At 24.3% G+C, this 13,494-nt stretch overlaps 2 protein-coding genes across 2 annotated transcripts; both read left to right on the forward strand.

Moving 5' to 3' along the window:
• Positions 1 to 1,210: 1,210 nt before the first annotated feature.
• On the forward strand, positions 1,211 to 3,649 carry PmUG01_14043100 (conserved Plasmodium protein, unknown function; the record flags this gene model as incomplete). Its single annotated transcript, XM_029007994.1, has 1 exon — positions 1,211 to 3,649. The coding sequence occupies one exon, from the start codon at positions 1,211 to 1,213 to the stop codon at positions 3,647 to 3,649; it is 2,439 nt and encodes an 812-aa protein (XP_028864328.1).
• A 5,157-nt stretch (positions 3,650 to 8,806) lies between these two features.
• On the forward strand, positions 8,807 to 10,693 carry PmUG01_14043200 (conserved Plasmodium protein, unknown function; the record flags this gene model as incomplete). Its single annotated transcript, XM_029007995.1, has 1 exon — positions 8,807 to 10,693. One exon carries the CDS (start codon positions 8,807 to 8,809, stop codon positions 10,691 to 10,693), a length of 1,887 nt encoding a protein of 628 aa, XP_028864329.1.
• Positions 10,694 to 13,494: the final 2,801 nt, after the last annotated feature.

Below are 13,494 nucleotides of genomic sequence, written 5' to 3' on the forward strand. Positions count from 1 at the left end.
TGTATATATATATAAATGTAAACACAATTAGAGCATATAAAAACGGAGCATGTATATGTTTCGTATAAAGATATAATTTTTATTCGAATGGATTTGTTCTTTTTTCGTACCTTTTATTATGTTTCCGTTTTTATTATATTGTGTGTTTCTCTAAATTGCACTTTGCACTTGCCAACAGAAGTTTCATTAGCAGTAACATCGTAAGATAGCCATGCTTCTTTCCTTTCTCTCTTTCTTTTTTTTTTTTTTAACAGATTAATTGTAGTAAGAATAGAATTATTTATTTTTTTCATCTTCGCATATAATGGAAAAAATAAAATAAAACAACGTATATTTCTTATGAAAACGTTCATACTTAGCACGTCTATCAGTTTTTCTATTTCCATTTGAATTTCTATTTTTTTTTTTTTTTTTTTTTTTTTTAATTTCCAGTCTTTATTATTAATATTACAACCTATGTTGGATATAAAATGTCATCGTTTTCTTCTTTTTTTTTAATTTTCTTTTAGTTGTAATTTTTTGTTTTAAAGGAAATTTTAAGGGGTAGCGCAAGTACTAGATGTATATGTACGAGTGCATATATGTACGATATAGTATAAACATGTACATGCAGTTATGTACACAATATAAATATGTGCATATATACATATATACGTATACTTATATAGATATATATACGTATGTATGTGTGTAAATGTTCACATTACAAATATATCTGGGTCTTGTTTTTTTTGGTGAAAGACGTACAAATGGTTTAAAAGTTAACATCTGAAAAATTGTAAAAGTGAAAAGGTGAAAAATTGTAAAAGTGAAAGTGAAAAGGTGAAAAATTGTAAAAGTGAAAGTGAAAAGGTGAAAAATTGTAAAAGTGAAAGTGAAAAGGTGAAAAATTGTAAAGGTGAAAAAGTGAAAAAGAAAAATCAAGCTGACACTTTGCGAAAAATGTGAACTTTACAGAAACTCAATGAAAGAAAGATTGTTGCTTATATCAGAAGAAACAAAATAATGTACAGAATGATTTATTTTTTTTTTTTTTACAAACATTAAAGCAATAGTAAAATTAAAAAAATATTTTGAAGACTTCTTTTTGATATGGAGAAAAGATATATAAAAATAACAATAACAATAATAACAAAAAAAAAAAAAAAAAGAAAAAAGAAAAAAAAAAATATATCCCAATATGACAAATAATATAAAGTTCTATTATGATATGACGAATACGAAATGGTGGTACTTCGATGTTTTATCAGGAACATGGAAAGAGTACGTAGATAATGAAAACGAAAAGGAAGACAAGAATAAAAGCAGCAACGTGAGCAGCGGCATACGAAGCAACACATACAGCAACGCACGCAGCAACACATACAGCAACGCACGCAGCAACACATACAGAAACACATACAGAAACACATACAGAAACAAAAACAATAACAGAATTAATGAAAATAATGAAAATAATAAAAATAATGAAAATAATAAAAATAATGAAAATAATAAAAATAATGAAAATAATAAAAATAATGAAAATAATAAAAATAATGAAAATAATAAAAATAATGAAAATAATGAAAATAATGAAAATAATGAAAATTTCGAAACGACAGATACACATATCACAAAGAATGGTGTAGAGGAATTCGCCGATTCAGTGCATGCTGAATATGAAAATGATGACACAAATGGAAACAAAAATGGACAGAAAAATGAAGATAAATGTGAAAAGGAGAATACTTACAAATATGATCGTTATGATGATGTAAACAATTGGAATAAGCTAAATAATAATAGCTTACCTCAAAAAATAATGAACAGTAATAACAATTACGCAAAAAAATTAAAAAAATTTTCAACTGCTTTTGATTATACAGTAAGTTCAACAAAGAAGAACTTAAGAGGAGATTTTAAAAATTCTAATATTAAAGGTAATAATAACAAGTTATATTATTTTAGAAATGACATAAAATATTATAAAAATCAAAATAACATACTAGCCGATGAAATGTCAAACAGTTTTTATGAACATAACGAGGAAGATCGGTTAGAAAATTATGACTTAGAAAATAGCTACTTAAATGATCATGGCTATTATGCCGATAAGGAAGGTGAAAGATGTGTGAGGGATGACGACTATGGTGCATATCAGGACCCTAACGATTATAAACATTACGATGATAATAATGATGCAAATGACTGCGACGATAATAATTTATATTACAATGAGTATAGTAATTTATATTACGATGAGAACAATGGGGTGTATTACGACGAGAATGGCATATACTACGATGATAATGGTATGGTATATGATGATAACGGTATGGTATATGATGATAATGGTATGGTATATGATGATAACGGTATGGTATATGATGATAACGGTATGGTATATGATGATAACGGTATGGTATATGATGAAAAAGGTATGGTACACGATGAAAACACCAAGCATTACTATGAAAACAAGTTTGATGATATTTACAATAATGATGACACACAAGGTATAATGCAGTATGACAAGTATAAAAATTATACCAATGATTATTACTATAATTATGAGAAAACAGATGTAGTAGGGGAGGGCAAAAGAAGCATAAGAAGTAACAGAAGTGAAAGAAGTGAAAGAAGTGAAAGGAGCAAAAGAAGCGAAAGAAGCGAAAGAAGCGAAAGAAACGAAAGAAGCGAAAGAAGCGAAAGAAACGAAAGACGCGAAAGAAGCGAAAGAAGAGAAAGAAGCGAAAGAAGCGAAAGAAGCGAAAGAAGCGAAAGAAGCGAAAGGAGCAAAAGAAGCGAAAGGAGCAAAAGAAGCGAAAGAAATGATAGGGGTCAAAATTGTGGTAGTAAAAAAGCATATGTGAAGGATGACCCCCCGGGTAAGGAAGGTGCAACTGAGGAAGAAGAAAAAATGATGGAACAGATGGAAAAAAAGAATTCTTTTAACTCAATTAGTTCATATTGTTCACAAGGTTCAAATAAGCTAAGTGAAAAAATTAATAGCTTGTTAAACCAGTCTACTAGCAGCATGTCATTTTCTAAAAAAGATAGTTCTACGTTGTTAGAAAATTTGTTAAGTCGTAGTTTCACAAGATCTGATCATATAAATTCAATTAACACAATAGAAAGAGGGAGCGATGATGGAAAGGAAGAAAATAAAGAAAATAATGAAATAATGAAGAAGAAGACAAAAGTAAATTTTGACGATATATATAGAATTGAATATACACATAAGAATAATGAAAAAGAAGAAAAAGGAAAATGCATAGAAGAAAATAATAACGAATCTGCAGAAAATGATAACGAAACGAATTACGTACCTTTTGTGAGAAGAGCCACAAGAACACTTACTTTTAAAGGCCAAGGTGGCTTAGCTGGATGCTTAAAAGTATTTCAAGAAAAAAAAAAAGAATTAATGTCTTCAACAACTAATGGTGTAAATGATATAGATATTAAAATTGCAAATCTTAAAAGAAGAGCAAGAGAATTAGCCAAAAGATATAAATCAAAAAATACCGCAACTTTAGGAAATCATAAAAACGATCAAGTCAAATTAAAATTCGAAGATATTATTTTTCAAGTGCAACAACAACAACAACAACAACAAAAAAAAAAAAAAAAAGATTTACAAAAAAAGGAAAATAATCAAAAGAAATAACTTATGTTGGAAAAGCGCCTTCCTTGTGCTACTATTAAATCTCCTTGCAAGATGCACACATGGCACACGCATCATCTTAAACACATTCATGGATTGCGCAGGTATTCTCATGTGATTATGTGCATTGTATGGAAAGACCAGCATATGCATACCTACATACAATTACTGTCAAGTAAGGAGAAGTACAGTGTTTAATATATTCCCTCTACCTTAATAAGAAATAATTGTTCGGAAGTGTAAAATCATTTTTGTCAGTTGTAACAGCGATAATATTTGTGCTGGCTTTTTCCGCTGTGCACTATATGAAAGCACAATACAAACATCGGTGTTTTTATGAAGAACACTCTTATTTGATCAACATTTTGTTAAATTTCTCTAAACATGTGCATATGTGTACGTGCATAAGTATAAGTGCATATATATATATGTATATACACATATACATAAATGTGTGTACCACGTATGGTAAACATACCCCTTATGCTCCATAAATTCTTTGATTTTCATTAAATTCAAGGGAGTTAAAATTTTTTCAGTTTTATATTCTTAAAATATATTTTTGTTAATTTTTTATTCTGTAATTATATATAATTAGTTAGTTCCGTTGCTATTAATAGATATACACTTAATATTTTATCCTTGCATAACCGAACATAAATATTTTATTATTCTTTTTCACGTTGGTAAAGTGATCATTCTTTTTCTTTTTTTTTTCTTATTCATAATTTGTCTTTAATCTTCATTTAAAAAAAAAAAAAAAATCGAATAAATGCGTTATTTGCTTAGTTTTAAAATTAATTAGTATTTTATATAATTAATCAAACAGTGGAAATGTGGGTATTATTGTTAATGAACCACACAATTGGGGTTATGGACTTGCCATATTCAAGTTATTACAAGAAGCGTTGGGGAAAAAATATAGTAAATATGTATATATATGCATATGTAGTGTACGTATGTATACGTACGTACATGCATTTACACATTCGAACGAAATACTTCCAATTTTTCAGCTCAAAAAGATCCATATAAAGTTTATACTACTGAAATGCCAAAATTGTTACATAATAGAACAAATGATTGTCTCCTCTTCTTATGGTTGAGCAAAACAAAGAAATGTAAGCAGAATACTTTGAAAGATATAATATCCTTATAACTTTCGTATATATGTATTTATGATAAACCTAAGTAAAACTAGGAAGAAATAAACAAGCAAAAATAATTTTCACACAAGAACGACTACAATATACATATTTGCATATATATATTACGTACATAGCATACGTACCGTAAAGTTGGACATAAATAATTTTGTTAATTATACGACCTGTTATATTATGCTTATTTTGTCGAACTGTATATGAAAAAAAAAAATAATAATAAATAACAATTACGAGAATCTTTATATTATTTCATTTTTATTAATGGTTACTGTATACCAAAGGATAAAAAAAAAAAAAAAAAAAATCTACATCATATGTATATATTTACATACATATATATATGGTTTAAGTATATGTATATTTATATAATATTTTTGTTGTCACTCTCTTTCAATACCAGCAAAAAAACAAGGAATAATAAAAAAATAAAATTATTTTTCATTCTTGTTAAACTTAAGTCTTTTTTTGTTTTTTTTTTTTTTCCATTTAAATTAATTGTTCGCTAAATATAAACTAAAATAAATTATTATTCAATATTGAAGAAAATACAATTATTACAAATAAGAATATGTAAAAAAATAATTTTTATTACAATAAAATAATTTTGTTAATTTCATATGATGCTTGGGATATTGTATATAAAATAGGTATATTTACATAATAAAAATAATAATATACAATTTTCAAAAAAATTTGATTAAATCTTAAGGAAATCCTGTTTTACAAAAGAACAAGACTGTTATCAAAATAAAAATACATAAAATGAAAAAAATTTTAGTGAAATATGTAAAAAATATTATTATACATATGAAATATTTTATATTATGTATATATTTGTATTTATTTGTATATATTTGTATATATTTGTATATATTTGTATATATTTGTATTTATTTGTATTTATTTGTATTTATTTGTATATATTTGTATATATTTGTATATATTTGTATATATTTGTATTTATTTGTATTTATTTGTATTTATTTGTATTTATTTGTATTTATTTGTATTTATTTGCTTTTTCATATATATATATATATATATTATACATGTACATATATGTATTTTGTACTTTATATTTTATGTTTTGTATGTCGTATTTTTTATTGAACATAAAGTATATTCTTTTTTATACTTTTTTTCTAATTGCAGTATCATATATTTTTTTTTTTTTGGGGTATAGAAGCATGTTGCTTTATACAAAAAAAAAAAAATATTCTTTTTTTTCTATATTCTATTTTTTTAAAATAATACAATTTTCTCTTTTTTTATTATTATTGTAGTATAATAATAATTATATAGGAACTTTAATTTATTCATATATATAATTATATATTATATAGAATAAATAAATATATATACATATTAACATGTAAAAATTTGTATTTTTAATAGAAGAAATATCCATATATTTTTTTTTTTTTTCTATATATGTAAATAAATTATACGTATTTATATATATATATATATATATTTATTCATATACTGTAATTTAAAAATTTTAAAATGGTCTTACATTTTAAATCATTCAAATAAACATACCTATTTTATAGAGGCTTTTTTTTTATAACATATATGATATTACTATGTATATAAATACGTATATATTTATATATATACATATATGCATAAAAATAATATATTAGAGAATATCATAATATTATATAAACAGATATATAATTATAATATACTTTTATATGAAATATATTTTTTTAACACGTAAACACTTTTTTTCTTTCGCTATGATCCATATTATTCATAATACTGATTGAATAAATGCATAAGTATAAATTGATATATATATATGTTTATATGTGCTTGTACATGTTTATAAATGCATATACATGTTTATAAATACGTATACATGTTTGTATGGGCGTGTACCAGTTTGTAAGAGCTCATATATATTTTTTTATGTACATATACATGTTTATGTATGCGTATATTGCTTTACAAATGCCTACATACATATATATATATTTATATATATTATAAATACAAAAAAATATATATCTATGTGTATAATGCATATATATAAAGAATATATATATGTATATATAACTATATATATATATATAGTTATTTATATATAGATGTATAAACTCATATGCAAATGAATAAATTATATATGTATTCATATATATATACCCCATATTATATGATGTATAATTTTTTTTTTTTTTTTTTAATTTGAATAAAATCCTCAAAAACTCATGTGTATTTTCCTTATCCCTTTTTTATAAAAATTACATGATTCTTTAAAATTTTTTTTTTTAACATAATTCTATACATACTAAACAAAAGTGTTTATTTCAAAAAAAAAAAAAAAAGAAAATCGAATAGAATTGTTACGTATATATGTTTTTTTTTTTTTTCATCTGTTTTTTTGTTATATATATATATATATTTATTTATTTATAAATATATGTATATTTACAGTTATATATGTATATTTACAGATATATATGTATATTTACAGATATATATGTATATTTATGTACATAAGAGATTTTTTGTAGTTAAATGGAATCGTATTGAGATTATACATTACATACATGATTGTGAATAATTTTAATTATTCACTTGTCCATTCGTTCTTGAGTATTTTTTCATATGCATTTTTATTCTTCATTCATTTATTTATCAGTTCTCTTCATTCATTTATTTATCAGTTCTCTTCATTCATTTATTTATCAGTTCTCTTCATTCATTTATTTATCAGTTCTCTTCATTCATTTATTTATCAGTTCTCTTCATTCATTTATTTATCAGTTCACTTGTTCGTTTGTTCATTTATTCGTCTGTTCTTTTCTTCGTCTGTTCGTTTGTTTGTCTGTTCTTCTGTTCGTTTATTCGTTTATTCGTTTGTTCGTTTATTTGTTAATTCTTTTGTTCGTTTATTTATTCATTTATTTATACGTTCATCCATATATATATTTTTTTTTTTTTTTTTGTATATTTTTATGAAAAATAGTTTATTTAAGAACATTAATACAAATAAATAACTGTAACAAAATTAAGATATAATTTTTTTTATATTTGTTTTCACCTTTTTTTTTTCTTTTTTTTTTTGGTATATTATTTTAAATACGCATAAATGGAGAGGAGGGGACTATATAATAAGAATATATATACACACATAAAATAATTATATTTTTTTTTTTTTTTTAAACCTTTATATATATATGCCAGATATTTCCTCTTATAATATTTTAATAATTCGCAAAAATTTACGGAAATTTAAAATTATATCTATTATTAATAAAGGAGTGTAATTAACGAATTTTATAAATATACATATGCGCATAATATTATATGTGCGTGTATATTTGACTCCTATGCGCATGACTATCTATAATGTATATTATACATAATCATGCGCATTTCCTTTTATAATATATATTATACATACTCTTATGCATATACACATATAATATATATATTATATATACATATATATGTATATACATATATGTATATGCACACGTATATTCCCCTCGCACAGAATAAATGATAGCATTTTTTATGCATGTTTTTCCATTTAAAAATTTTAAAAATTTTAGGTGAAAAAAAAGTAAAAAAAAAAAGATTTATTTTTATTCCCTTTTTTTTTTTTTTTTTTATACCTCCTTTTTATGTTCATAACATTTAAAGCAATAACGCATAAAAGAATATAGACTTTTACTTATGCTTTTAAATTACACATATATATATATATATATTTTAATATATATATATATTTTTTAATATATATATAATATTTTAACATAATTTAACATATCATAGCTTAATATATCATAGCTTAATATATCATAATTTAACATATCATAGCTTAATATATCATAGCTTAATATATCATAGCTTAATATATCATAGCTTAATATATCATAGCTTAACATAACATAATATAACATACCATAACATAATATATCATACCATAACGCACGCATTTACCTTTCAAAAATATTGTAAAAATCAAAAATAAAAGGAGAAAATGTCAACAGCTACACAGTTGGGGATATCAGAAAGAGAATATGAAGAAGCTTTAGCTGTAGAAAAATTATTTTTCATATCCTCAAGAGAAAGATGTAATTATTGTAATAATGGAAAATCAACGTTTGTTGATACATATAATTATGAATTTTTATGTGATAAATGTTCATATAAAAGTAAACACAAAAAAAAGATTGGAGAAGATTCTATAAGCTATTATGATGTTCAAAAATTAGAGCGCAAATTTGGGGATGCTTCTTCAAGTTATAATAACAATAATAGTAGTAATTATAACAATTATTATAATAATAAACATAGTCGAAAGTCAAATAATCATCATCATCACCACCATCATGATAAAAAAGGAAAATCAAAAAGTAGACATTCATCAAGCAAAAAATATGTAGAAGAACTTTCAAATGATGATAATAGTTCCTCATATTCATATGAGGGAAAATCAAGAAGAGAAAAGAAAAAAAAAAAAGAAAGAGAAAAATATAGAGAAAAGGATAGAGAAAAAGATAGAGGTAGTGATAGGGACAGAAAAAAAGATAAATATAACAGTAATAGTAGTAATAATCATAGTAATAAAGATAAATATTATAGTAAAAAGAAAAAAAAAAGTGTCGAATCCAATGATGACTTTGATGATGATTTTTGTCTAAATGATTATTATGATCATACCACCCCTGGTATGATGGGAATTATGAATTCAAATAACTTGAACAGTTCAGATTTTACTAAAAACTGTAGTATCTTGGATAGCAATTTTCAAGATTTTGATAATAATAATGGTTCTGGTAGTCATATAAACTATAATCAGATGAATGATAATAATTTTAGCGATTTTAACGCAGTCAGTAATAATAATATAAGTCATACTAATAATTTATCTTTTGATCATCCGCATTTTACTAATGATAATTATAGTAATTCAAAATATATGAACACTCCAAATAATGAATTAGTCAATCTTAATAATAATCCCTTATCGCTGGACGATTTTAATCCTATGCATTTCAAAAGTAGTAGGAATTTTTCAAATAACTTTAACATGCAAATGAGTGATGAGATGGAATTAAATAAAGTCAAATACAGTAACAATATAAATGGTAGTACTAGCAGTAGTAGAAATAATAACATTAGTAATTGTAATAGTAATAAAGTAAGCTTGCATGCGTACGATCCGTTTGATAGCGGCATTAGTTCCGCACACAATGACAAAAGTAGATACAGTCATAATAATCGTAGTAGTCATAGTAATAATAATATTGTGGACAACTTAAATTACTTTAACAATTTGAATTTTCCTAGTAACACTCATCAAAACAGTATGAACAATAGATTATATATATTGAACAAAAGGAATTCGTTAAATCCCAGTTTTCCTCAAAGTAATAATTCCAATTCATTATACAACCAATACTCATTGGGGACAAATCCATATGCGTTAAGTAAACAAAATATGATAAATGGAAAAATGCTTTACGATAATAATAAGAATTATAACACGAATAATAAAAATATCACTTCTTTTATGTTAAACAGTAGTCATATGAGCAAATCGAATAGTAATAATAATATGAATAATATTAATAATTGTGGTCTAGACCCACTAGATTCAAATATGAACAACTTGTTTAGCTATTGTAAGCACAATAATATAAATGAGCTAAAAACATGGAAGAATGATGGTAACACGCATATTAATAATAAGAACAATAATAATAATAATAATAGTATGTATAACTCAGATTTTTCACCTGTTACTGTATCGGATAAAAACCCATTCTCCCTTCAGAATATTATATCAAATACAAAAAATAAAGATTCACCCAGTTACACTAATTCTTTAGCGGATGATATGTATAGGAACTTATATAAGTAAATAATTTTAATCTGCATTTTTGATTATTTGCAGAAGAGGAGAGGAATCAGAGGAGCTTTATTTTTTCCACATTTTATTTTTCCGTATTTTGTTTTTCCATTTTTTATTTTTTCCTTAATTAATTTTTTCCCGACGTTATTTTTTCTCTACCATATTTGTTTCACAATTTTTATTTTATTTTTGATTTACTGAATGTATATGTTTTAATGTTACAAGGATATATAATATGTATTCCTTTACATATACGTGTTATTGTGTATGTATACATATACGCATATACATGTATACATATACATATGTACAAACTAGTGTATGCCTTTATAGTTATCTGTTTTATTTTGCGCACATTTCTGTATCCCGCTTTTTTTTTTTTTTTTGTACATTATTCATTACCACCCCTCTCATGATATTTTTAAATGAAATGATTGACTTTATATGGGTAAACATACACAATTACACATGTATACATGTATGTATGTATGTATGTATGTATGTATGTATGTATGTATGTATGTATGTATGTATGTATGTATGTATGTATGTATGTATGTATGTATGTATGTATGTATGTATGTATGTATGTATGTATGTATGTATGTATGTATGTATGTATGTATGTATGTATGTATGTATGTATGTATGTATATATATATATATATACATGTGCGCGTGTATGTTTCATATTTGGCTTATTTAATTTTGTTTTATAGTTGTTTTTAAATTTTTTTATTAGTGTAATTTTTTTGGGTATTTTTTTTTTTTTTTTTTTTTTTGTATTTACATAATATAGCCATTTATAAATATATGCTATATAGCATAACTTTGAACCATATTTATATATTTGTACATAGATATGTATCTAGGCATGTATATGCGTATATATATTACCCTATTACTAGGAGAATCGAATTAACTATATTTTTATTATAAATTTAGAATTTGTAAATTTGCACGATTGTAAATTTCCATTGTTTTTCAATTGGTTTTATTTATTTTTATATCATATTTTTAAGCCGAATGTTTTCTTCATTTCGCTTGATGTGTACCCTTCTCTTCATTATATTCATTTGTATAATACGTGCGAAGCATTATGGGAGAATATTCATAAGAGTAAAATTATAAAAGTATGTGTATACTTTTACAAAAAAAAAAAAAAATTAAACAATATAAAATTAAGCAGCGTAAAATTAAGCAGCGTAATATTAAGCAGCGTAATATTAAGCAGCGTAAAATGAAACGGCAGCACTGCGAACACGATTCTTTTCTTTGAAATATAAAAGCTATGCCCAAACGTTGTGAGGTAAATAAACACCGCTTATGTAAGTAAATTTTTAAGGAAAATAATATAATCTTATAATATTACATTCCAGGATAATTAAGAAATTTTTGTTATTTCCAAATATGATGACAAAAATAGAGTTCTCCGCCTTTTCCCTGTACGAACTTTAAAGTAAGGCAATTTTGTATATTCAAAAGAATGTGTATGCCTAAAATTATATTTTTTCTTCAAGCAGTTTAACAGTTTTATTGTGTTGTTCTGGAAAACTGTACGATCGAGTGCATTGGGGAATTGCATATGATAGTTTTAATTTTTTGTTAATTTTTTTTGTCTTTTTGGTGCATCAAAAGTAAAAAGTAGATTTTTTCTGAAAAAGGAACTTACGATATATATTGTATCCTTTTGAATATATATGCACATATATATATATATATATATACATTTATATTAACATTCACATACGTATACATATATATGTGAATATATGTGCGTATCTCGTTTCAGCAATAAATACTTCCCCCTTTACTGAAGAGAGAATTTTTTAAATAAAATTTTTGCACTTACACGGAAAAAAATGGTCAAAATGCAAAAAATTAACGCGAAATTTCGCATTGGAATTGATGACTTATATGGTATAACATATACATAAATATATACATGAGTACAATTTTTTTCATATTATATAATTATGGCCTTTTTTCTTTCATTTTGTTCCAATTTATGTTTCATTTTATGTTCCAATTTTTTTTTTTTTTTTTTCTCCTTTCTCTCAATATATAATTATGCTAGATAGAATTATTGTCAGAAAGGTTGATTCGAGTAAAGATTTTTCATTAATACTTTTTCCTCCTATTTTAAGCGAAGGTACGTACCCACATATGTACTTTTTCCTCATTCATGTTTCATGAGCAAATGAACAAGTAGCATAAAGCTGTACTGGTGTGTGTGCGTGTATCCTTACGTAAAGTGGTATATAAGAATTAGGAAAATAATAAATTGGTAAATTTTCCATTTTTTATGTACGTATGTAAGTATGCATGTGTGTGTGTACGCATATGTGTATGTATATATACATACATATGTACAAGTATACATGTGCATTTTTATAATATGTTATGTTCATTTTTTTTTTTTTTTTTTTTTTGTAATTGCTAATATCATAAACCATTTCTTTTTAATTTTACACTATGCACACATGGGATATATTCTTAAATAAGATTAGCATATTTAACACTCTTTCAAGTTACATGATTGCAAAACAATCTTTTGCTTCGTACTAATTATTCTTGTGTATTTATTACGGGGGTGCATTTGTACATGTGAATACGTGGGTTTATATATTCATCGAAATCACTTTCTCAACTCCTTCCTCACTACAAAGGGTGCATATATTATTCGAAGTCGCGCAGTTAGCATACACACACGTAAATATGTACTTATAAGTGTGCAAAAGTATAAATATGTAAATGTTATTGTGCAAAAGTGTAAATAGGTACATATTATTGCGCAAAAGTGTAAATAG

This window comes from Plasmodium malariae (genome assembly GCF_900090045.1).
Source record: "Plasmodium malariae genome assembly, chromosome: 14".
Taxonomy (NCBI): domain Eukaryota; phylum Apicomplexa; class Aconoidasida; order Haemosporida; family Plasmodiidae; genus Plasmodium; species Plasmodium malariae.